Source organism: Heterocephalus glaber, unplaced genomic scaffold (assembly GCF_053883595.1).
Source record: "Heterocephalus glaber isolate CG9 unplaced genomic scaffold, H.glaber_assembly_v1.0 deba00000676, whole genome shotgun sequence".
Lineage (NCBI taxonomy): Eukaryota > Metazoa > Chordata > Mammalia > Rodentia > Bathyergidae > Heterocephalus > Heterocephalus glaber.
Window position 1 is genome coordinate 8,821,098 of NW_028258156.1, and position 27,771 is coordinate 8,848,868.

Genomic DNA, 27,771 nt, shown 5'->3' on the forward strand with positions numbered 1-27,771 from the left:
TAACCTTAAATACAGCTTCCAAACCGTGGCAGTTATAGAAAGCTTCACAAAGAATTGTCCCGAGCCTTCTATTAAAATCCAAAATTTTGGACTTAAATGCAACATAGTCATTTTCAAACTCCTGTAAAATTCAAAGTAAAACATTAGTTTATAGAAAAGAATCCAACAGTGAAAACAGCAGTCACATAAGCATGATACATCTCTGTCTTTCCCAGCCATGAATGAAAGAATTTATCTTTCTAGCAGGATTGCAAGATCAGGAAGCTGCAACATCTCACTGTACAAGTGGTCACTTTCTGCTTACTGCTTTGACCCTGTTTTCACAATCCTATTTTCTAACTCAGACCCCAAAACCAGAGTTTTGGTCCATATAAGCCTCACTCTGTCTTCCTTTTTCCCATCCATTTGATTACAAATGAAAATTACAGCTGTCCTTATTATAGCTGTTAGTTTAAATAGGACATTTTTGTTTTTCATGGAGTAGAAAACTTACATGGAAATACTACCTTTGGGAGAGAAGTAAAATCCAGTCTGTGAGAAACATCATTAGCAATGGAGAAATACTGCTATTTTCCCGGTTTCTTATTAACATACAGCAAACAACTCTCAGTTTTCCTCCTAATATAACCACCCACTCCCATAATTAGGTGGAAGGAAATGGTGAGACCACAGCTATCATCTTTATAGCACTGTGATTCTGTCTTCAGCAAAGCTGTGTCAGGAATGCAAGAACACTCTTTACTTTACAGTTGGGATGCCCTGAAGTGCTCCCCACCGACTTAACATAATGAAGGCCTTCACCACCTCATAAATTGTGCTTTCCTTCATTAACAATAATGAAAACAACAGTAGTAATAATGAGAGCTAACATTTATTTAGTTCTGTTTTAAATCCTTTATTAACTCAATTCTCACAATATATAACAATAGGTAATATTTTTTTCTATTTTATAAGTGACAACAACTTAGAGAAGTTAAATAATATGCTCAAGTATCCACGTCACTAAATGGCGGGGGGAAAATGTTAAGCCAGCTGGTCTGGCTCCTGAGCCTGCACTCTCAAGCGTGACACTATTTTCATGAAGGAAGATAACCTGTGTTGTGCTCAATGCCTGTGTCCTCCAACCCTTGTTAAAATTGGACCATATTAGAAGTGGTACTTTATGAATTGATTAGGTAGCAAAAGCAGAACCCTCATGAATAAGGAGATTACTGCCCATATAAAGAAGCCTGAGAAAGACCCCTTGCTCCTTCCTGCATGTGAGATACAGAAAACAGGCGCTCTGTATGAACTAGAAAGCAGCTCTCACCGGACACTTAATCTGGTGGTACTTTGATCTTGGACATTCCAGCCTCCAGAACTCTGATAAACACACTCCTCATATTTATAAACCACCCAATTTATGGTGTTCTGTTACAGTGGCCTGAACAGATCAAGACAGGACCTTAAGGTGAATTTCACACACAAGGGAATCAGAGTACAAGGTTCTAAAACACTGTGTGTCTTACAACACAACCGCAAAGTTTTAAAATACTCTGTCATACAACACAACAGTGTATTTAGCATCAAGAAGTCTCCACTTCTGAATTACAGCCAAGCAGTCTCTTCAATCAAGGATCACTGACTTTTAAAAGTAAACAAACATTCCCAACAAGTTTTAACAAGCCTAGCAAATCCCTCTTCTCAGTGCAGTAACAGAGAACACAATTTATAATCCCCAAATATTAATTCTTAGAGATAAGTAACAACTCAAGGAGGGAAAAAATGCTGATCTCCATCCTAGTTACTGCTTGCTCACCTCTACCATGTCATCATGCATTCCCCAAAACTCTCCTTTAGGAAGTCCCACAAGTAACTTCTCCCTATTTTGTACAATTCTGAACTCATCACCTTCTCTATAAAGCTGCTCCTCCTCCTCATACCCCAAACAGTGACCCGGGCAACCCCTCTGACTTCTCTCTGACAAGTGCTACTGATCTCTCTCTGAACACTGCTCTCCTTGATCACCACTAGTGTTCATCTGGACTATCAGTCATTCTCTCTCTAGCTGCTCTCTGCCATTGGTCTCGTCTCTGATTCATCCTCCCAGTTGCAGCCTAAATAGCTTTCCTAAAACAGAAACCCACCCTCTTAGTCATAATCCTTTAATTCATAATCTCAATCCAGAATCCAGAATCCTGTTTCTTAAGAAACAGTAGAAAATTTTTAGCATAATCTACAAGGTCCTATGTAAGCTGAACCTTATCACTCTTAACTATTCTGTCATTTCTCCAAATTTTATATTCAAGGGTCTAGCCACTCTTGTCTTCTATCTCCCTTAGCCTCCATTATCAACTGTTCAGTTGCTTTACTTCTGTTTATGTTACTGGTCTCAGTTTATTTTTACCTCTGGAAAAAGACCCTTGCAAATGGTTTCAGAGCCCTCTGTACTTTTGATACCCCAGCCCTAAGCACACTGTATAATAACAGCCTACTTCTATTCTCCCCTGTATTCTAAGTCTATAAACCTAATGGCTAGGTTTATTTTTTTTCATAGATATAACACCAATATTTTACAGAGTTCCTAGCTCATAGCTATTTCTCAATATTTACTGGAGATGAACTAGTATTACTCCAGAATCATTGTAAAAATATTTCCACATTCTGAAAACAACAAAATTGCTTTTATTAGCATCATGGGAAACTACTGAAGGGTTTAGAGAAAAGCCATGGTTTGACTTAGCTTGTAAAAGACACTCAAGCTGCTGTGGAGAACAGACTAATGGGGCCAAGACAGGCCAGAGCGAGAAGCTTAGAGCAAATGCAATAAACCCAGTAAAAAGAGTCACGGAGATACCTCCGGTGGGTATCTGAAAGAACTGGATGTTAGCTGTGAGAAAATGAGTGAGATTATGAATGACTTCAAGATTTTTCACTTAGTAGACTATTTGTGATATTTAATGAGCCAAATAACATAGTCAAAAGTAGGTGTGGGGATGAGTAGAGCAAGATTTGGCTTTGAACATGTTAATTTTGAGATGTCTATTAAATAATATCTATGGAGATAGTGAGTAGGCCCTTGAATACATGCATTGTGTCCAGGACTTAGGAACATCACTGTTAAGTAAAATGTACTTGAGGTTGTTGAGGCTGTTGACAGATTTTCTTCACCAAGTTAAGGAAGTTCTATTCCTATTTTTGAGTGGCTTTTTTTTTTTTTTGGTCATGAATGGGCATTGAGTTTGGTCAAATTTCTTTTTTCTTTTTTTTCTCTTTTCAGCCCTAGCAAGAGCTTTCTTTCTTTTTTTTTCTTTTTGGTACCGGGGATTGAACTTGGGACCTTCAGCTTGTGAGGCAGGCAGCAGAATCACTGAGCTAAATCCCCAGCAATAGCTTTAATTCTAAGATGCCATCATAGTGAACAACCTTAACTTTTATGCTACATAATTATATTCAAAGCTTTATGTATTTTTGTTTATAATTACACAGTAATTATAAATGTTTAGTACTAAACTAATTACAAACACTATTTTGTTGAAAAGGTCTTGCATTTAAAAGAATAATCTGTAAAACCCAAGGCATTAGGCCACAACCGATATCAGATTTTTATGAAAATAATTTATAATGGGGAAAAAAATGGGATCTCATTTCAAAAAACAGCATACTTGAAATAGTCTGAAAATAGTATTGTAACTCAAAATCTTCAAGACAGGAAATAAAAGTACATATATTTTTATATCTTTTTAAATTTTCTCATAATCGAAATTCTTTATATCTGCAAAAACAAAATCAGGAAATACTAAAAACAGCAGGATTCTTCTCCTTTTTTTCTTTTAATAATTAATTCCAATAACATGAATAGAAATCTTCAAATTTTTCTTTTGGTAAAATTACAGTCTTGAATTAAAAGTTATGACTGCAATATTAATAAACTATCTCATCAATTTCAAAATTATGTAAATAAAAAGAAATTTTAATAAGTCATTGTTTCTTGAAATCACCTCTGCATCAGCATAAAATGTACTGCTATTCTGAAGTGCATTCCTTTACTGATATCAATACTAGGCCCTAAAGCGTACCTGGATACACCAGGCAAAATCTGTTCCTAGTAAAGACCATGGTCATCCAAAACTTGAAGTTCAGCATTTTTTAACTTGTCTTACAGAAATGTTTAAGAAAGCAATTAATCCTTCTTCACATAACAGAAAACAAACATGGGCAATTTAGGCAAGAAAGCTGTTCATGGGTCCCCTAACAACAACAACAAAAAAACCCCAAAAATGTGGGGGGGGAGTTCCATACAAGACATCATTCTGCTTTGATGTGAAAACGGAGCTAATGTGAGTGAAGCAAAAAGAGTAGAGACTAATTTAAAACAGAAGTCAGATTGGTATATATTTTTTTTAATCAAGTATATGCTTATATCTGGGATTTTTTTTTTTCCTTTGGTACCGGTGATCGAACTCGGGGCCTTGCGCTTTCGAGGCAGGCAGCGGAACCACTGAGCTAAATCCTGGGCCCTTCAAATTTATTTTTTCAATTAACATAACCGTGTGATTCTTCTTCTATAATCTGTTACTATGGGAATTACACTGAAAAGTACAAATATTGAATTCAAATTAAAGTGAAATGTTGAACCACCTTTGCACTTCTGGAATAAATAGCAGTTGGACATGGCCCGTAATTTTTTTATATTGGTGTGAATGTACATTGGTACAGCCATTATGAAAAACAGTATGGAGTTTCCTAAGAAATTAAAAACAGAACTGCTATATAACTCAGCAGTCCTCCCCCAGTATATATAATCAGATGGAGAAACCACCTCAAAGATATCTGCACTCCCACATTTCTTGCAGAATTATTCAAAATACCCAACATGCAGAAGCAAACTTAATGTTGGCCAAAAATGAATGAGTAAAGAAAATCATACACCCATACACACACACCACAGAATAATATTCAGCTTTGAAAAGAGATCTCATCATTTGCCACAAAAACAGATCTGAAAGTCATTATGCTGAGTGAAATAAGTCAGACACAGAGAAAAATACTGCATGATCTCACATGGAATTAAAAAGAAAGAGTCAAATATACAGAAAGAACAAAGCAGAGGTTATGGTGAACAGTAGGAAATAGTGAGAGGTAAGCCAAAAGACACAAAATAACAAATATGTAGGATAAACAAACTAAAGATCCAATGTATAACTTGAAGACTATAAAATGGTCAAAGAGTAATTATGTGAGATAATACATGCATCTGTTTCAGAAGACTTTTACTATCTATATCTACTCTATAACATCCTGCTCTACAGACTCAAATATATACAGTTTTCTTCAAAAATAAAACCAAAATAAACCTACAGCCTCCAAGAAATTTTTCCTTTTATATACTGCTAAATTCTATTTGCCAATAATTTGTTAGGGATTTTTACATCTGTATTTATGAGAGGTAATATGTATACTTCTCCCTTTTTTGCATTAACTTCTCTGTTTTATATGAGGGTAGTAAATACTAGCTTCGTAACAAACTGCTAAGTCTTTCTTTCTCTTCTATTTCTATCAGAATTTGTGTAGAATTGGTATTAATTCAGAAATGTTTGTGAGGCTTCTCCAGTAAAACATCTGGGCAGGATGTATCCTTTTAGGAGGTTTTAAATTACAAATCAATTTTCTTAATAGTTACACCATTTTTCAAATTATCTGTTTCGTATTGGGTAAATTGTGATGTTTTTCAGTTTTTTGAGGAGTTGGTAGATTTCATTTAAGTTGTCAAATTTATTTGTATGGAGGTTCTTTTCTGTTTTGTATTCTCTATTGTTCTTTTGATGTTAACAGAGCATGCAGTCAGTAGTAACCAATTTTATTGCCGATAATGATAATTTGTCTTCTCTTTTGCATTTACTATAGCTTTCTTTTCAAAGAATCAGTTTCATTGATGTTTCTATTTTTCTTTTTCTTCTTTTTATTACAGTTGCTTAACTTACAATGAGGTTACATCCCAATAAACAAACCATAAAATACTGTAAATCAAAAATGCACTTAATGTGTCTAAGCTACCACCTCTCATAGCTTAGCAATGTAGCAGGCTGCAGAGCTTCTGGTTGCTTTTCTTCATGATCATGTGGCTGAAGGAGATAGGATTATTAAGTCTCCACCTAGAATTGCGGATTTGTTTTTCTTTTCAGTTCTGTTAGTTTTTGCTTCGATTATTTTGCTGCTCTGTAGTTTAGTGCATACATATTAAGGATAGCTATTGTCTTGGTGGATTGATCCCTTTGACACTATATAATGTCTTTCTCTGACAATTTTCTTTGTTACAAAGTCTACTTTATCTGACGTATCTATAGATATGATGCTTTTTTGATTAACATTTGCATATGTCCAGTTACTTTTAACCTGCCTATATATTTGAAGAGTTTCTTGAAAGCATGTAATAGGATTGCATGTTTTAATCTCCTCTGTTAAGCTCTGCCATTGAATTGGTATAGTTAGACCATTTACATTTAATGTAATTATTGTTGTATTAGGGTCTAAATTGCTATTTCCTTTTCTCAGTTGTGCTATTTTTTTTCTTTTATTCCTGCCCCCATAATTATTTGAACATTTTAAAGAATATTTGATGTATTTATAGAATTTCAAGTATATTTCTTTGGACTTTTCTAGATATTACATTATATGTGAAAATACATTAGAAATATACATGAAAAATATTACATAAGAAATGCATTACTTACCATTATATAATGTCTTCTCATCAGTTCCAAAGAAATAGGAAACTTTACTTCCCATGACCAATGAGTCAAGTAAAGTTACAAGAGATATTAAGTCTATCTTGAGACAAACAGAAGAGAAACATTCAATATGCCAAAAATTAGGGGATGCAATGAAAGCAGTGTTAAGAGGAAATTTTATAGCTATAACTGCATATATTTAAAGAATCTCAGATGTTTAACCTAATTTTGCACCTTAAGGGATGCAAAGAAGAAGAGCAAACAACTCTTATTACTAATAGAAAGAGGGGAATAATAAAGAATATAGTGAAGAAGATGAAATAGAATATGAAAGAGAAAATTCACCAAAACCAAAAATTGATTCTTCAAAAAGATCAACAAAATTGACAATCTTTCAACTAGACTGACCAAAAGAAAGCTCAAATTACTAAATTAACATGTTCAAAACAGGACCATAATTTGTATGTCTCACTGTGGGGCAGTTTTGATTTAATTCATATGTCTCACTGCCAGGTGGCTCTGATTTAATTTTATCAGTAGAAAGACTGGTATAATGATTAGATCCTTTAGTACCATCAGTGGTACAAGCTGCCCAATGGGATAGTCATGCACATACCACTAATGGTTCAAGGTGCCCGGGAATGTGTAAAAAGTGGAAAAAGTACTATAAATTTTAAAGAAAGAAACAGGATTACAAAAGAATACTGTGAACAATTCTACACAAAGTTGGGAAAAGATAAAAGGGAAAAATTCCCAACAACATACAACTTATCAAGACTGAATCATGAAGAAATAGAAAATCTGAATCAATCTAAAGCTGATAAAAAGACTTATTTAATAATAAAATAAACTTCCCAGCAAAGATAAGTCCAAAACCAAATAGCTCTACTGATGAATCCTACTAAATATTTAAGGAAGAGTTAATATTAACCCTTCTCATAATATCTCAAAAAAGTGGAGAAGTGAACTCATTCTATGAGGCAAGTATTACCCTCATACGAAAATGAGACAGTTCAAATATACTAGGCCAATATCCTTTATGTATAATGATGAAAATATCAACAAATCCTAACAAATAAAATTTAGCAGTATATTAGAAGAATTATAAACAATGGCCAAGTGGAATTATTCCCAAAATAACAGGATGGTTTAGTATAGGAAAGTGAATGTAATATAGTATATTAATAGAATGAAAGGGAAAGAATCCACACAATCATTTCAATTGATACAGGAAAAGCACAACAAAGTCCAAACATTCTTTTATAATATAAACACTCAATAAACTAAGAATGGAAATTAGTAGCTTCAACATGATAAAGGGCACCTATAAAAAACCCACGGAGGGGAAAAATCCACAGGTAAGATCAATCTCGATGAAAGACTAAAAACTTTTTCCTTGTTCCTTTATCAAGTTGAAGCTGAGCGTAAATGTCACATGATTTCTGTTATACAAGAAACCCAAATTATAGAGAGCAAATAATAATTCCACTTGGCTGTTGTTTATAATTCTTCCAATATACTGCTAAATTTCATTTGCTAGGATTTGTTGATGTTTGCATCATTATACAAAAAGGATGTTGGCCTAATTTACTTGAACTATCTCATTTTGGTATGAGGGTAAACCCTCATACATATGGTCAAATGACCTTTGATAAAGTGCCAAAAAGGCTTCATTGAGTAAAGGACAGTCTCTTCAACAAATAGTGTTAGGAAAACCATCCACTTGCAAAAGAATAAAGTTGGATTCTTACTTCCCATGATATACAAAAATTAACTTAAAACAGATCAAATCCTTAATTGTAAGAGCTAAAACCATGAAATTCTTGGAATAAATCATATGAGAAATGTTCATGATATTGGATTGGGCAATGGCTTATAAGATATGTCAACCATAGAAAACAAAAGGGGAGAAAATCACAAATCTGATGTTATGAAAATTAAAATTTTATGCATCAAAGAACATCATCAAGTGCTGTGGTATTTCAGTGGTAGAGTATTTGTCTAGCAGGTATGAAGTCCTGTATTCAATTCTAACCACAATAACAACAGAAAGAAGGACACCATCACAGGATGAGAACACAAAAAAGAGAGGAAAAAAAAAAGAGAAAATACTGACAAATCATCTGAAAAGGGATATCTGGAATATATAAAAAAATTCTTACACCTCAAGAACTGAGCAAAATATCTAATTTAAAAATCAATGAAGGACATAAAGAAATATCCTTCTGAAGACATAAAAATGGTCAATAAAAACATAAGATGATGTTCAACATCACTAATCAATTAGGGAAATGTAAATTGAAATCACAGTAAAATATCATATCATGACCACTATCGTGGCTATTATCCCCCCCACCATCCCACAAACATAGCAAATGTTGTTAAGAATATGGTGACACTGGAACACTTCTACATCATTAGTGGGAAAGTAAAATGGCTCAACTGGTTTATAAAACAGTTTGCCAATTTCCTCAAAAAGTTAAACCATAGAATAACATATGATTCAGCAATTCCTAGTAAATAGATAATTGCACATCAACGTTCACAGCAGCATTAACCATGATGGTCAAAATGTGGAAGCAATCCAAGTGTCCATCAATAGATGAATAAACAAAATACACTACATACACAAAATAAATTATTCATCCTTTTAACAAAAAGAAATTGTGGCACATACTATAATAACACTAATGAACCTGAAATCATGCTAAACCAAATAAACCAGTCTCAAAAGGACAAATACTGCATGATTCCACTTAAATGAGCTACCTAGAACAGTCAAATTCAGAGAGAAACAAAGAATGATGGTTGCCAGGAGCTGGAGAGTTACAGTTTAAAGATGATATTTTGGATGATGAAAAAGCTCTGGAAGTAGACATAGTGATGGCTGTATAACATTGTGAGTGTATTTAATGCAACTGAAGACTTCAAATAATTTAAATGGTAAATTTCATGAAATACCTACTTTGTCATACATTTTTAGAAGAAAAAGAAAAGACCTTTACCTTCTTCCTTTTGCTCTATTTATTCTTTTCTATTTATAATATAATGATTTTATATTTGCTTCCACTATCAAACATAATTTAGAAGACACAAGAGGAGGAGAAACATGTATTACATGTATATTTACCAAACTATTCCTGATATACCAAAGTTCCTTATCATTTCCTTCCTGTACTGAACTTTTCCTTTAGCCATTCTTTTAATTCTGCTGGCAATAAATACCCTCAGTTATTGTTCATTTGATTATTCAATTTCTCCTTTATTCCTGAAAGATATTTTCACGGAGTAGAGAATTCTAGATCTGTAGTTCCTTTTCAGCACTTGAAAAATATTTTCTATTTCATTCTGGCCTCTATAGTTTCTGCTGGGAAATCTGCTGTCATTCAAATTGTTTTTCCCTGGTAGGTAAAACATCAATTCTTGCTCACTGCTTTCAAGATTTTTTCTTTGTTTTCAAAAGATTAATAATGATAATATCTTGGTGTGAATTTCTCTGGGTTTATACATGGGTTTATCTTTCATTGATTCCTAATATATTCTTTTTATGTTTCCGTCCAAATTTACAAGTTTTGGGCCATTATTTATTCAGGACTCTTTCAGCTCTACCTTCCTTCTCTTCTATTTCTGCAACTCTGATGAAAATGTCAGAGCTTCTGTCAAAGTCACAAACTCCCTCAGGCAGTCTATTTTCTCTTTTGTTCAGACAAGGTGATTAATACTGTTCTCTCTAACCTAGTTTAGATTAGCTAGCTACTTTTTTTTTTTTTTTTTTTTTGGTACCGGGGATCAAACTCAAGTCCTTGTGCTTACACAGCAGGTGGCAAAACCACTGAGCTAAATCCCCGGCCCAGCTACTTTTAAGATATATTTTATATCCTGGTATAATGGCAAGCTAGGAACCCAGATCAACCTATGAAAACTAGTAGGAAAATGAACAAAGTAATCAGGATCATTCCATCCAGACCAAAGTCTTAGATATTCAAGTACATTCCCCAGATACATTTATTCCTTTCACTTCAATGAGGATCCAAAGCAGTAAATAAATACTGAGAACACAATGCGAAGTTAGGGATGAGAGCTCAAGATTTGAATCTCTGTTCCTCCATTTGGAAACTGTGTAATTTCAGGTAATTTATTTAATTTGTCATTTTCCTAGGAGGCCACTCTCAGGTCACACTGAAAATTCAGCAGGAATGTGTGCAAAGTTTCTGGTACAATTCTTGGTGCTCTTAAGAATTTTCTCTGATTAAGAAAGATAAAATGGAACCAATGGGTTATATTATAGAACAATTATCATTCTTGCTTAGTTATCTGATGTATTAGTCATTTTCCCATTGCTGGGACAAAATACCATACACCTGAAATTTAAAGGAGTTTATATTGGCTCAAAGCATCATAGGGTTCAGTCCATCCTTTGCAGACTCTAAGGTAGTAATGGCATGGCAGAAAGGCATGGGGGAGAAAAACTGTTCAATGTGTAGCAAACAAAATGTAGACAGAGAGAAGGGAGGAGTAAGGGACAAGAATACACCTATCCAGGTCACAGCCCCAGTAACACCTCCAACCAGGTGCTGCTTCCTAACAGCATATTCAGCTATGGACTCAACAATGGATTAATTCAACAGTGATTGTAGTGTCCCCATGATACAACTGCCTTCCAAAAGCTCCACCACTGAACACATGAGACCTTGGGGGGTACATCTTAGATCTAAATGATAGCACTGTATGCCCAAAAGGTTCACATCCATTTCATTATGTAAAGTGCATTTAGTCAATCTCTAAGAATTGTCTAAATTCTTAACAGTTTCAGCATTGCTGTGAAGTCCAAGTCCACAGTCTCTGCTGAGACTCAGGGAAAATTATTAGCTCTGAGGCCCTGCAAAAAAATATATATAAATAAATAAATTAAATAAATACCTCCAACATACAAGGACAGAATAAATAGTCCCATTCCAAAAGGAAGGAATAGGACAACAGAAGGCATTACACCAAAACAAGAGCAAAAACATAGTAGGGCAGACACTAAATCCTGTGTCTCCATGTCCAGCACCAATGGCAGAGTATGGTGAGTGTGAGCACCAAAGGGCTTGGGCAGCTCTACCCTTATGACTTTGCTTCTATCTTCAGGTAATTCTTCTCACTGCTGGTGGCTTTCCTTAGCAGGTCTCTATATTCTTGGCCTTTCCAACATCTTCAGGTGTCCACTGCACCTTTGACTTTACTCTCACAGCTTCATGAATCACCTTCCTGGCAAACATTATGCACCCCTGTTACAAATTTTGGCCTGGCCTCTCCACATGCTTCTTCTGAAATCTTTGTGGAAACATCTGTGACCTCATAACTCTTGCATTTTACATGTTTGAAAAGCCAGCACCACATGGCTGATGCTATAATGGCACTAATGTTTTTAGCAACCACACTTTCTTTGGTCCCTACTTTATACAGGCTTCCATTTTTGTCAAATTGCAAAATTTTCTAATCATTGAGTTCCGTTTTTTGCTCCTGATTGTCATATACATCTGGCTAAAAGCAGCTACAGCACCCATGCCCCAGCCTGAATACTGGGCTGCCTTGAAGTTTTTTCTATCAGATTAGTCTGCCATCTTTGAATTCAGCATCACACAAAGTCTTAGACATGTACAATATATAGACAAATTCTTTGGCAAAATGAAACATGCACTATTTCTAATCCAGTTTCCAATATAGTCCTCATTCCCAACTGAAACCTCCTAAGCCTGACCTTTACTGCTCATGTTCCTATCAGTATTCTACGATTCTGAGCTCCAACAAGAGTCACCTGTCACACTCTGCTCACAGTATTCTAGGGCTCACATCTACAAAGCTTTCCAAACTCTTTCCAAAAACCAGTTCTAAACACTTCTAAACCACATGATTAGGTACAGTCACAGCAATAGCTCTACTTCTCCACCAATTTTCTGTATTAGTCACATTCCCATTGCTGGGACAAAATACTCAACATTTTAACATAAAGGAGAAGTTTATTTTGGCTTACAGTTTTAGAGTGTTCAGTTCATGTAGTCTGCTGGCTCCAGGAAAGAAACAGCATGGTAGAAGGACATCATAGAGGAAATCTGCTCAACTCATGGCCGACAGGAGCCAGAGAGAAAAAGGAGGAGCCAGGGACAAGAATACACTCTTCTAGATCACAAGCTCTGTGACTCACTTCTTTCAGCTTCTATCAGCACATTCAGGTAGTAACTCAGCAATAAATTAATCCACTGATAAGTATCACACTCCCATGATCCAATTGCCTTCCAAAAGCTCCATCTCTGAACATATAATACTTCTGAACAACATCTTACATCTATGAAGCTGTATTGAATTAAATGACAGCACAGAATACCAGGAGACCAGAACTCCATTCAGACTAGCTGTTAAACATAAACAATGAAGAAAATAAGTCTCTTCCCATGATTTTCCAGCTCTCACATAGTACCTTAGGGAGAAGTCAAAGGAAATACCTACATTTTTCAGTCAATATTAACAACTAAGATGCCCAAAACATTTTTACTGATACAACCGAGAAAATCTTCACATTCCGTACAAGGACCAGCAGAGTGGCAGACTTTCTGTCATACAATTAAGACAAAAGCCTGATTAACAGGCTTGAGATTAATAAAAAGAGAAAATGGTGTTTTGAAAAGCAAATTACTAGTGATCCTTTCTTTAATTTACTGGAGTATATTTAAATCATTTCTATACCAAAGTGCCGGATGATCAACTACAATACATTTACCTGTTATGTAAGCTGAGTATAAAGGCAGAGGAGACTGGGGGAACACATGAGGGTATATGCAGTTGTTGGGGAGGTCATGGGAGTGGGCATGCCTTCATATGTGTATATATGTATGCATATAACAATTACCAGCTGCTTTCATGACAAAAATCAGTGTACTCAGCTAAGCAATACCAAAATGAATAGATTAAGCAAAAACTGAAATAGATGCAATATTTTGAGAAAAGAACGATTCCCAGGACACTTATAAAAAACAAAAACAAAAATAAACGTCTTCAACATAAGAATAATGAGTAAATGAAATTTTAGTTAATTCATATGTTAATTTCAAGGAATTACCAAAGTTAAGGAGTTTCTTAATTCTGCCCTAAAGCAAAATAATCAGATAGGAGGATAAAGGGGAACTTTAAGGGAATCTTATTAATGTCTCCAACCCAGAACACAGATCACAGGCTTTGCCTACCTTATTTAAAAAGTAAAATAGGCTTCTAAAATACAAATACCAAGCAGATAAATATGTCTAGAACAAGTGAATTTTCTTTCTTTTCTGTTTCTTTTTTTGAGACAGGGTCTCAATACGTAGTCTAGTTAGCCTCAAACTCATGGGGATCCTTCTTCCTCAGCCTCCTAAGTGCTGGGATTATAGGCATGCACCACCATGCCTGGCTTCAGAATAAATGAATTTTTTACTACCTCATGTTTGTAACTGGGCAGGCAGACAAGAAGAAATCAAGACCTTTAGCATCACCTAGACTGGTGGCAACAGTGCCACAGTGGGCTGTTTGTTATCACTGAAAGCTCTAAAAGGTTCACCATCACTGGCCTAGAAGGTGACATCAGTAAAACTGAAAACTTGCAAGGCTTTGTAATTGTGAGGAAATCTAGGCTCCCCTGGACCCCAAATGTTCCTGAGGTCTTTGTGCATGCCTGATCTCCCAGTCCTTCACTACTAGTTCATGCAGACAGGCTGGGCCACTCGCTCCTCCAAGAGTCCCACTATTGAAAGAAAGCCTTCCAAGAGTTAGACATCATACCTGGCTCTCAAAATGAGCTCAGAATATTTGTTACTGGGTTCCTCCTATTTTTACACAAATTATAGGGTACCAGCTTAGCAGGGAGTCACTGACCAGGGCAATGTCCACGTACTATTAACTGCACTTCACAAAACTTACTCTAATTCAGAGGCATTAAATTTGCTAACTACATCCTTATAAAGGTAACATGTTGCACTTGTGCATTTCAAAGACTCAATTATACAGCCAAATATAACCATGGTAGTGAATAAATTCACATTCTATAATCAAACAAAAAAAGCTGAATTAAATTTTCATCTTTCTGTACTTGAGCTTCACTGCTTTTGGCAAACCACCAAAACGAAGCTATTTTTACCACAGAGCTGCAGGGATGCTCATAGGTAACTCCCTGGTTACTGACATGCTAGAATTGACAGAAAACAGAAGCAGTTCCAATCTGAATGTTTCCTCCTATTTCCTGAGATTAAAAATATGAAATTACAAATACCACTAAATAATGAAAATGATGATAGACAACATACACGTTAGTAACAAATTAATGAACAGGATGAAACTAGTGGTTTAAACAGACCAAAAACAAATCTAGTGATTCAGAAAAAAGCCTAAAATAAAATCTGTAAGTTACAAGAATATCAAGTAATTAGACCAAAATGAGTTAATACTATGGAAAGCTCTTTTTAAATATGAACAAGAAACAAATCCAGACTGAGGTCCACTTTTACTGGAAACAGGTCTGAAGTAAAAATGCAAAGGCCTAACTCCTGGTCCCTGATCTACCAACAGGCAAACAGGTAAAAGATTTCAGGCAAGTCCTTTACTCGTACAGCTGGACTGGATGATACCTATTAACACTGTGACCTACCATCCTTTCCAGCTTTAAAATTATAGGACCCTATGAAATGAAAGTTCAAAGGTACAGTATTACCATGTTGTCATAAGCAGATGGGTCATAAGTGCTCTGTTTAAAAATGTTACAGAGATCCATAAATTCTTCACTCATCTCGTGGATTTGTTCATTTAAAATTGCTCCCTTGGTACCACCAAATTCTAGTCTTTCCAGCTTTTCAAATTCCAGCATGGTGACAAATATATCCTGTGTAAAAACACAGTAAAAGTTTCAAATAAAGAACACTTCCCAACATTTGTGATCAGTGAGTCAGTGGACACTCACCTGACCGAAAATAAGTATCACCAATTTAACTGAACAAAGCAATTGCTAATTTTAAAAATCACACTCCCATTTTCATATTTATTGGAAAGTGTCTCACACAGGCAACCTCTAAATTACATAGACACGTGACTTCTCTAATTCAAATCCTTCAATCCTAAGTCAGATCCCCAGGTAATAGCCAGAACTGGTGTTTTCAGCCACCCACACTGCAGTGAGTCAGCTCCTTTACGGGAAGGGAGCTGGAGAGATTGCTAGGAAAGGAGGTGCAAATAGCCCTCAGTCCCAGTATGTAAGAGACAGTCGGGCTGGTTAAGTGACAAGGAGAGTTTTCAAAACATCTCGGATTTCGAATGCAATTCAATAAATCTTGTATAAAAGTAAAGTATAAAACTGATAGAGAGCTTTAAAAAGAAAATAAGGCAGTGTCATCAGTTCAAACTACGTATTTTTAAAATAAGCCTAGGGCCTGGGATTTAGCTCAGTGGTTCTGCTGCCTGCCTCACAAGCGCAAGGTCCAGAGTTTGATTCCCATTACCAAATAAATAAATAAATAAAATAAGCTTAGTCAGCAGGTTCCATATGAGTTTATGTACTCAACTTTTTGGTTTTTAGGCATTTAAAAAGTTATACAGAACATATACTTCCATGTTCTTTTTAGCTTTATGATTTTAATATTTTGTAGCATACAGTAATATTTACATACTATATGTATTGTACTACATACATATGTAGTAACTATATACTAAAAGATGGTGTGGTATTTTAAATTATTAAGTGGATGTTTTGGGATTACAAAAATCTTAATTTCAAGTATGTTTTCTATGTTGTCCCTTCAAACATATAAAGGGAAAAAAGATTCCTTTACAGCTTCCTGATTCACAACATTCTTCCAGGAGATTAGTAAATTATAACCCATGGCACTAGTAAAGAAACTGACTTATACTTACTGTAATAAATCAAAAATGAATTTTAAAAGAAAGCACATTAAAGCGTGAAAAGTCATTCTTTTACCCTTACAGCACTGACTTCATGAGGTTGTCACTAAGAAAGGAGATCTCCCCTCACTGTCACATGGAATAAACTATTTCAGGATTGTGTGAAAAGCAACAGGCTTTCGATTTCACCCACAATGTGAAAAAGTACACTCGATAAATGAGTACCTCTATTTTCATTAAACGGTCAAGAAAGTTGTCAAATCTGCAAAACACCAAATGAGACTGAAAATCCCAGGGTCTCAGCTCCTTGTTTCCTGTGAAATAGCTTGCCAATCCTCTTTTATAGCAGACAAAAGAATTTTTGAAAGTCTTTAAGATGTTAGTGGCCACCTGCACCTTCTCCAGTGAGTCTTCAATTTCTCCTTTTAAAAGGTCCTCAGGGGAAAGGTAAGCCATTGCCTTGGATTTAATGAAAATGAAACAATGATCAAAATTATGCTTAATAGTTTTATTTATACTGTAATCCTCTGGCAAAATTAGTCAGTCTTAAATGGCAATGTCTAGAATTGGGTCATCAATGTTGTGAGATAGAATGCACAAATTCTAGAAACCAGAATTGTGGGTTTCAATGACACACTTTTGTCAGTTAGGATAAACACCAGGGACCCCATCATTTCTGGACACATACATTCTAGCAATAACTGAATTTTTGCTAGGCTTCATATTAACAACTGTGTAATCTAAATTTGCATAGGTGTTACTACTGGCACATATTCTGGACAATCATTTTTTCATGTAAAGAATGATACAAGCCAGGAGGGGAAATATGGATTTTTACACATGGGTTTAAGCATGGGTTTTTAAATTATGGCCCTTTTAAAGATGAGAAAGAGCTGACTAGGTGGGTAATATCACTGGACATTCTTTTAAGTCAGCAAACTTCTTTTCTGGGAACTTAAGCAGTATTGTAGGACCGACAGTGATGCCTGAGACATGCCACATACATGGATTACTGCTCAAATACTCACAGGACCATCATCTAGGTCCCTCTCAATTTTCTACTCATGTTATTTGTTATGAATATTCATAATTCCTCTCAAGAACCTCAAGAGTCTATGCATTCCAAAGGTTCTTTTGCATACTTTCTAACGCATCTTAACCTCACATAATTATAGGTTTAAATTTTGAGCCTTTGATTTTGTGACTGCCTAAAATGCTGTTCAAGGTCTCAATGAAAAGTGAAAAGAAAGCCATTGAGTTCCACACAGCAGATAAAGCCTTTTTTTCTCATGTAGACATATGATGCCCCATCTCCCATCAATCCAACAGTTGTACATGCAATACAGACTTTGTGCCATGAATTTACAAAGTAGCAAGCAAATACTTCATTTAGTGTCTAAAATCCCTACTTAGTGAGAGTCTTTCAAATTCTAGCTACCTGTTAATTTTGTGTTATTTTCCACCCAGGCTGGATGAAAAAATTAGTATCTACATGAAGTCTGCTGACATTTCACACAGAACAGGGGAAAGAACTACCAGTCATCTTGTCACAGAGTGAACTTGAAAACAGTTACACTTTGATATGGTGCATGGTATATTCCATATACCTTCATGTACACATATTCTGTAATTTTTCAGGAAGCTGAATGGAAAAACTCATTTCCTTTCCCACATCAGCAGCCTACTGTTACAAAATTACCTACATTCTTTTCTGTGCTCTTTGGCTAGACCCACATAGATGAAACAATTTCATCTTGTTAACATTCTGTTTACATAGCCCACTTCTGAGTAAGACCTCCTAAAACAAGGTTATAGCACTTAATATCCTAGGTGACAAAGCCTAATCTATATCCTGGCCCTGGGCAGCGGAGAATGTGAGGGAAAAAGAAGCACATGAGTCAGGTGACCCGGCTGTGATAAAGCCAGGGGCACAGATGGCTTTTGCAATATTCGACAAGTTGTCTCATGGACCTTTCTTTAACTGCAAAATGAGGGAGTTAAATCAGACGACCTTCAAGATCTCTTTTGGTATATGAACTCTGAATGCCTTTCTATCTTCTACACATGTCCCATTCAGTTCTATTACCTTACACTTAATGGCATCAGAACAAATAAAAAGTCACTATATTTAGGATGAAATGGTCCCAAATCAGAAGTCTTAGCAGCTAAAATATAGCCAGCCTTTTGCATCCGTGGCTTCTGCATTCATAAATTCAACCAACCATGGAAAAAAAATGGTATTTGTACTAAACATGTTTGGACTTTCTTGTCATCACTCCCAGCAACTATTTACATAGTACAACAAATATTTACATAGCATTTACATTGTCCTAGGCACTGTAAGTAATCTACAGATGATTTCAAGTATGTGAGATGACATGTATAGATTACATGGACTGCATATTTTAAACGGAATCCATCCAATTTAAGTTTCAGCAACAATTTTTTCAATTAAAAAAATGCAAAATAAAAATACTACATTGATCTATGGACCAAATGCAACTAATAGAATGCCAGCATATGTGGCAGGTCATAAGATGTTTTACACATTGATAATACCAATGTAGTTGACATAACCTTTTAAAAAAAATCTGTAAATATTAAACATTGATGATGAGCCATGAAAAGATCAATCCCTTTGCTCAAGATCAGGAATTAATATTAAGCCAATTATCCAAGCAATTTTTTGGGGTTTTGATAGTTTTTTTCTGCATGTTATTTATAAAAGAGGAGACTAAAAATAATCTGAAATATCCAACAGTGACAATATCATTTTTCAAGAAACTGGTAAATTTGTATATATGATAAAGTATATAAATATGGATAGGTTTTGGGGAAAGGAAAAACTTTTTAAAATGCTGAGTTGTAGGATGCTACAGCTCCAGGACTATTTCAATTCTTACAAATGTTATACAAGAAGAATATTTTACACTTATCATCAGTACACCATGTTTCAATTTAAAATAAAAACTTATGCTAAAATGTGAATCATAATAGGCAAGAAAACCATCACATATTACAGCTAGGTAACCTTGGGAAAGTTATCTTCCCTGAGCTTCAGTTTTTTAGTTATAAAATAGAACTGTGGTAATAATAATGCCTATGTTGTAATCTTGCAATGAGGATTTAATATTTAATACCTTATCAAAAGTTTTTAAAAGTTCCTGGCAAAAGGCTAAGTACTGTATGGTGTTTGTTAAATATATAAAATAGTCTGCAAGCAACTGAGGAGTAAAGGGGAAGTTTAGCTCTTCAGGAAACCCAGGTATGAAAGTTGGCTTATTGCTGATTTTTGATTACTAGCATGTTAGAGCACATGTACTACTAAGACCAGGATTGCTGCTTGGAGACTCATGGAAATCAGGTCAGTGGGAATTTGGACAAAAGCCAGAACTAATGAAAAAGAAGTTACAGCATTTCCTCAGAGCTTGACAAACTGGCTATTGACACAGACTAGGGGCTAGGATAACGAGTTTACAAATTACCTGTAACAATGAAAATCCACCTCTGGAGTTTGCAAATTAATGGAACATTGCAGTGAAAGAGTTTTGATAACTCTTAAAGAGAGAGGAGTGTTCCTTAAAAGGAACTTGGGGAAAGTGGTTGTTATGGCTTGTGTCTAAATGTTCCCCCAAACCTCATATAATCATAAGTGGGTCTTTTCAGAGGTGGCTGGATCTAGGGTGTATGATGCTGGGATTAAGTGTGTGATGCTTGGATTAAACAGTAATGCTGGGATTAAGGGTGTGTGGTTACTAATTTAGGCCACTGATTGGTTTGGCATAATTCTGGATGTGGATAATGGGAAGGTCCACTGTGTGTAAGGAAGATACCATGCATAAGGCGTGGGTAGCCTGGAAGAGGCAGGCTGCTGCTGCTACTGCTTCCTTGCTACTTTGTTGCTTTGCTGCCTTCCTACCTTCTGCCCACCATGAGCTGTTTCACCTCTGTGATGCTCCTCTGCCATGCTACCCTGCCTTGGAGCCAGCCAACTGTGAACTGAAACCTCTACAAACTGTGAGCCAAAATAAACCTTTCCTCCTTTAACTTGTAGGTGTCAGGTATTTTGTCTCACCAATAAAGAAAAGTAACTAATTTCTCATTTTTTATGGCTGAGTAGTACTCCATTTTATTAAAAAAACACATTTTCTTTATCCAGTCTCCAGGTGATAGGCATTTGGGCTGTTTCCAAGTTTTAGCTATCACAAACTGTGCTGCTATGAACATGGGTGCACATATATCCCTGTGGTATGATTCTTTTAATAGCTAAGTGGATGCACATTGAGGCAATACTCTTAAGTGAAATAAATAGGACACACATGGATAAATACCGAATAGTTTCTCTGGTGTGAAAAACTGAAAGTGTAAAGAAGGCCTAAATGTATAATAGGTAATGTGAAATAGGAAGAAAAGGGGCAAAGGGGAAGGAAGTGGGAGGGCTAGGGGAAAGGATAGAAGGGAATGGGATTAATATGAGAAAATGGAAAAATAGGAACAAAATCTTTGTAAATAGGGAGGACTGGAGGGGTTGAAGGGAGGCCTGGGCAAGGGTGAAAAATAAGAACCAAGAGAGACTATGTAAAGGTGCAAATTTCCAATGATGAATGCCATTATATTGTATACCTAAAATGTACCAATGATTAGAATGAATAATCGATAATGCAAAATAGGAAGAAAAGGTCCAAAGGAGTAGGGGTAGTGGGAGGGGCAGGGGAAAGGAAAGAAGGGAAAGGAAAAATGCTGAGAAATGGAAAAAATGGAAATAAAGTCTTTGTAAATAGGGAAGGGTGGAGGGGGTGAAGGGAGGGCTAGGAATGGGGAAAAAATAAGAACCAAGATGCATTATGTAAAGGTACAATTCCCAGTGAGAAATGTAATTGTGTTGTATACCTACAATGTACCAATAAAAGAATTTAATGCAGTGAAAAAAAAAAAAAAGAAAAAATGCAAAAACAAAAAAAAACAACAAAAAAAACAAAAGTAACTAAGACAGTGGTCGTTGTATTTGTTGGCCCTGAAACAAACATTGTTGAGTTTCACATGCAGATCTCAGCCATTAGGGCCCAGGGCACTTGCTTAATAATACAGCAAAACTAATTTTGACAACAGAACAAAAACAAACCAGAGGAGATGGTAATAAAATATATCAAGGAATTAAACTGTCATCAACTTCTATCAGTAGCCACACTTAGCTTGTAAATATAGCAAGAGAACAAAATGAAACTTTTACTGAGTTTCTGTTAAATACTAGACAGCATGCTGAGCATTTCACTATTTCCTCTTCTGGTCCTCACTATAGCCATGGACCAGACAATGTCCCCACTGCCAAAGGGAAACTGAGGCTCCAAGAAGCAATTAAACTTCTCTGAAGTGGTTTGATTAGATTAAAAGCCAGGCTGGTGAATCCAAAACCTTTCCCACACACTACTCCACCATTTCAGAAGCAGAGAAGTAGAAAACACACACACACACACACACACACACACACACACACACACAAACAAAGCACCTAAGACTTAATATAATGAGACTCTGGGAAGTCTCAACTGCAAGCCTGCAGCTCTCTCCTACTCTAGTTTTCCCCTAACTTCTCAGGGAATTTCAACAAATGACATCTTCCAAGTCTGTTAACTCATCTGAAAAATATCTAAAGTATGTTTTCCCCAAATTCATGTTAAAGGCCTGACTCCCACAAGACTCCATCTGAACATAGGGCCTTTAAAGGGTATTGAAGGTTAAATGAGGTTGTAACGCTAAGGCCTTTGTCCAATAGGACTGTGGCTTTCTAAGAAGGGGAAGACAGCCAAGTGGAGGTGGCTGGCTCCCTGCAAACCAGGAAGAGGGCCCTCAACAGAATGTGACCGGGCTCTCACCATGACCACAGACTTCCAGCCCGCAGAACTGTGAGAAAATAAATTTATGTTAAGGAACTGAATGTATAGTATTTAATTACAATAGCTCAAGCAAATTTAAGCACATTCCCAACTATAAATCACTGGATCATGGGGCATCCAAGCATCTTTCAGCTTTCAAATTATGTAATGTTCTCTGACACTGTGGATATAATAAAGAAAGTTCACACAGAAAGGACAAAGAAGCAACAAGAAATGGTCCAACTTGTAAAAAACATATATTTTAAATGTAATATGTAGAGAAACAATTATAAAAGATTTTTTAAAATCAACAACAAATCAGAATTCTTTCAATACAATTCTATGACTGTTTTGGGAGATCATTCTGGGGCATGGGGGCAGATCCTCTTAACTTGCTTTCCAAAGTCTTCCATCAGCCAATGTTCACGTGGAAACCAAAGGGAAGGCTACAAAGAAGGTACTATGCATAATGACCTTTTATTAGAAGATGCTTTACATCACTTTGAAGAAAGGTAGGATGTTAAGTAAAACTCATCAATAATTTTTTCTTTGACTGTAGCTGACTGATTTCTAGAGCTCCCTTACCATTTAGGATAAAAAGTCACATGGCCTTTGTTACCACAAAAGTCCTTTCTGAAAACAGAAGGGGAAAAGGCATTTCTTACTGTAATTTGGATTTATCCTTTCTGGTCTTAAAAAACATACCTCGTGGCAATGATTTTTATTGTTTCTACTTTTTAATTCTTCATACCTGGTCAATGAAGAGATTGCAAAATTCTTGCAACAAGACTATCACCCGAGCAGGAGTGTTGTAACACTTGGAATGACTCCAAATAAGGCAGATGGTATGAAACAATGGGGCAATTAATGCACAGGTGTGTGGGAATTCTGTCTCCTGGAGACACTGAATGTGTCTCCTCAGAGGTCTCAGGTAAAGTTCCACATCTTGGGCTTCAAGGAGAGCTGAAAGGAAAGAGAACTATTGTTCATATGACACATTCTTTTTTTGCTAAATTCCCTTTACAAGTTCAAGAAAGCCATGTTAAATAACAGCTGTCTTTAAATGTTGTCATCTTTCCTTTTCTGTTATTCATCCTACAATTTACACACAAGCAGTCTACAAGACTTTATACATGTCCATTTGTAACAGCCACTCACGAGAGCACTGGTAGAGTTACTCACATAGCATAAGTAATTATGGCTAAAGACCCAGGGGGAAATAACCTTAGAGTTACTTAGAGATTTACTCAACCCCATGGAAATGCTGTGGGAATAAATCATCTCTGTAACACATTTTATGGTTTGCATTAAACTTCACCACTAGAACGTTTTCCTTCTTAGTCCTGGGCACAAGCGCAATTGAATCATTTATTATGTCATTTTAGTTTTCTATGAGAGTAACTGAATCAATGGATAGGAAAATTATTATTAACAAAGATAACTCTTAACATGCACAGTGATGAAAATATTCTGGAACTAGACAAATGGTTGTACAGCACTGTGAAAGGTCTAAATGTCACTGAACTTACACTGTAAGATGATTTTGTTTTGTGAATTTTACCTCAATAAAATACTTTTCAAATGCCATAGATATGAAGAAAAATTAAATATTTTAAATATTTTAAATATTTTACTACTGTTAATGACTGCAAATTTAAGTTTTCTCTTGATTAAAACTAGTCCTTTCAGTGTACCCTAAGAGGATCTCCGTCAGACTTCACTTTGTTCCTTAGGCTACAAATATCTTTAATTGAAAAAAGGTTGTATTTATGAAGGTAGGAAATAAAGTAAAATCTTATTTTCTGTTATCTAAAAATTTCATGTCAAAAAAATCCTGCTACCTGTGTCATTCACTCATATTACTCTATTTAACATGTAACCAATTAATCTGTCCACCTAACATAATGATAAAACCTTGACAAGAGGGAGTTATGCATTGTTTTCTCAAGGTGTACTCATGTTTGATATTAGAATATTTTTGTGAGCATTAATTTCACAATTAAATAATTGTATCTAATAGGTAAGTGCATTTAAAATATGCTAAGCGTATGTGGTGATCTCATCGAACCTCAAGTATTTTCTTTTTTTTGTATTAAATTATTTTATTGGTACTTTGTAGGTATACAACACAATTACATTTCTCACTGGGAATTGTACCTTTACATAATGCATCTTGGTTCTTATTTTTTCCCCATTCCTAGCCCTCCCTTCACCCCCTCCACCCTTCCCTATTTACAAAGACTTTATTTCCATTTTTTCCATTTCTCAGCACTTTTCCTTTCCCTTCTTTCCTTTCCCCTGCCCCTACCACTACCCCTACTCCTTTGGACCTTTTCTTCCTATTTTGCATTATCGATTATTCATTCTAATCATTGGTACATTTTAGGTATACAATATAAAGACATTCATCATTGGAAATTTGCACCTTTACATAGTCTCTCTTGGTTCTTATTTTTCACCCTTGCCCAGGCCTCCCTTCAACCCCTCCAGTCCTCCCTATTTACAAAGATTTTGTTCCTATTTTTCCATTTTCTCATATTAATCCCATTCCCTTCTATCCTTTCCCCTAGCCCTCCCACTTCCTTCCCCTTTGCCCCTTTTCTTCCTATTTCACATTACCTATTATACATTTAGGCCTTCTTTACACTTTCAGTTTCTCACACCAGAGAAACTATTCGGTATTTACACATGTGTGTCCTATTTATTTCACTTAAGAGTATTGCTTCAATGTGCATCCATTTAGCTATAAATGTCTCTAATTTCTCATTTTTGATGGCTGAGTAGTACTCCATTTTATTTTTTAAAAAACACATTTTTCTTTATTCAGTCTCCAGTTGATGGGCATTTGGGTTCTTTCCAAGTTTTAGCTATTACAAACTGTGCTGCTATGAACATGGGTGCACATATATCACTGGTATGATTCTTTTAATTCTTTGGGGAAGATCCCCAGCAGTGGAATAGCGGACTCAAATGGAACTTCCAGTCCTAGTTCTTGGAGGTATCTCCATACTGATTTCCACAGTGCTTGCACCAGTCTACACTCCCACCAGCAGTGGGGCAGGGTTCCACTTTCCCCACAGCCCCACCAGCTTTTATTATTGGTTGATTTCATGATAGCAGCCATTCTTTGTGGAGTGAAGTGGAATCTCAGTGTTGTTTTCATTTGCATCTCTCGAATGACCAGTGATGTTGAACATTTTTTCATGTATTTATTTGCTATTTGTACTTCTTTGTCTGAGAAATGTCTGTTCATTTCAGATGCCCATTTTTGGATTGGGTCTTTAAATTTGGGAGGTCTGATCTTTTGAAGTTCTTTATAGATTCGAGATAGTAGACCTTTGTCTGAGGAAGAGCAGGTGAAGATTTTTTCCCACATTGTGGGTTGTCTCTTCACACTGCTGGTGGTTTCTCTTGCTGTGCAGAAGCCTTTTAATAAGAAGAGATCCCATTTGTTGATTGTTTGTGCTAGTTCACGGGCAACTGAGGTTTTGTTCATAAAATCTTGTCCTACATGGATGTCTTCAAGGGTTCTACCTAACCTCTGTTCCAACTGGTTCAGAGTTTCTATTTTAATATTTAGATCTTTAATCCATTTTGATTTTAGTTTAGTGCATGGTGAGAGATACAGGTCTAGTTTTAATCTTTGGCAAGTTGAAGCCCAATTTTTCCAGCACCATTTATTAAAGAGGCTATCTTTCCTCCAGTGAGGGTGTTTGGCTCCTTTATCAAAGATGAGATGGCTGAGTGTGTCTGGCATTGTTTCTGCATCTTCTAATCTTTTCCACTGGTCCTCAAGTCTGTTTCTTTGCCAGTACCATGCTGTTTTTATCACAGTAGCTTTGTGGTAGAGTTGCAGGTTGGGGATTGGGATACCCCCTGCCATGTCTCTGTTACCTAGAATTGCTTTTGCTATTCTGGATCTCTTCTTGCTCCAAATGAATTTTTGGATTGTTTTCTCAAGGTTTATGAAGTATGCTGCTGGGATCTCAATTGGAATTGCATTAAATCTATATAGCAGTTTTGGAAGTATGGCCATTTTCACTATATTAATCCTTCCTACCCAGGAGCAGGGGATGTCTGTCCATTTTCTGATATCATCTTCAATCTCTCTTTTCAGAGTGCCATAGTTTTCAGAGAAGAGGTCTTTGATTTCTTTTGTTAGGGTGATTCCTAGGTATTTCAGTTTGTTGGATGCTATTGTGAAAGGAATTATTTGCCCTATTTCTCTCTCAGTGAGTCTGTCATTGGTGTAGAGGAAAGCTATTGATTTTTGTGTGTTGACCTTGCAACCAGCTACTTGACTGAATGTGGTTATTAAGTCTAGAAGACTTTTGGTGGAGTTCTTCAGGTCTTCTATATAGAGTATCATGTCATCTGCAAATAATGACAATTTGACTTCTTCATTACCTATCTTTAGTCCTTTTATTTCTTTCTCTTGTCTAATTGCTGTGGCTAATGTTTCCAGAACTATATTGAACAAGAGTGGTGATAGTGGACACCCTTGTCTTGTTCCTGATTTGAGTGTGAAGGATTTCAGTTTTTGACCATTTAGTATGATATTGGCTGTTGGTTTTTCATAGATGGCTTCTATCAGTTTGAGGTAGAGACCATCTATTCCAATTTTTTGTAGGGTTTTTATCATAAATGCATGTTGGATTTTGTCCAGTGCTTTTTCTGCCTCTATGGAGATAATCATATGGTTTTTGTCCTTGGCTCTATTGATATAGTGTATTACATTGATTGATTTTCGTATATTGAACCATCCCTGCACCCCTGGGATGAATCCCACTTGATCAGGGTGTATGATCTTCTTGATGATCTTCTGCATTCTGTTTGCCAGTATCTTATTAAGGATTTTTGCATCTATGTCCATTAGTGAGATTGGCCTATAGTTCTCTTTTTCAGTTGGGTCTTTCTCTGCTTTGGGGATCAAGGTGATGCTTGCTTCCAGGAATGAATTTGGGAGTATTGCTTCCCTTTCAATTTCACTGAAGAGTTTAAACAGTAGTGGCAGCAGTTCCTGTCTAAATGTCTTGTAGAATTCAGCAGTGAAGCTATCAGGGCCCGGGCTTTTCTTAGTTGATAAGTTTTTAATTACATTTTCAATTTCATTGGTTGATATTGGGTTGTTCAGAATTTTTAGGTCTTCTTTGTTCAACTTTGGTAATTCATATGTACCTAGTAATCTGTCCATTTCTTCTGTGTTGTCCATCTTATTGGCGTATAGGTTCTGGAAGTAGGTATTGATGATCCTCTGGATTTCTGCTGGGTCTGTTGTCATTTCACCC

General features: G+C 35.9%; 1 protein-coding gene across 6 annotated transcripts in view; it reads right to left on the reverse strand.

Moving 5' to 3' along the window:
• The window catches only part of Dnah11 (dynein axonemal heavy chain 11), a 327,476-nt gene that overhangs the window by 277,576 nt on the left and 22,129 nt on the right, over positions 1–27,771 (reverse strand). For all 6 annotated transcript variants that reach the window (XM_087206427.1, XM_087206426.1, XM_087206425.1 and 3 more), the window contains exons 6-9: positions 23,235–23,446; positions 16,836–17,069; positions 15,430–15,597; positions 5–121 (exon numbers count right to left, since the gene is read on the reverse strand). In XM_087206427.1, coding sequence (XP_087062553.1) covers positions 5–121; positions 15,430–15,597; positions 16,836–17,069; positions 23,235–23,446 — 731 coding nt within the window. The remainder of the gene's footprint in view (positions 1–4; positions 122–15,429; positions 15,598–16,835; positions 17,070–23,234; positions 23,447–27,771) is intronic.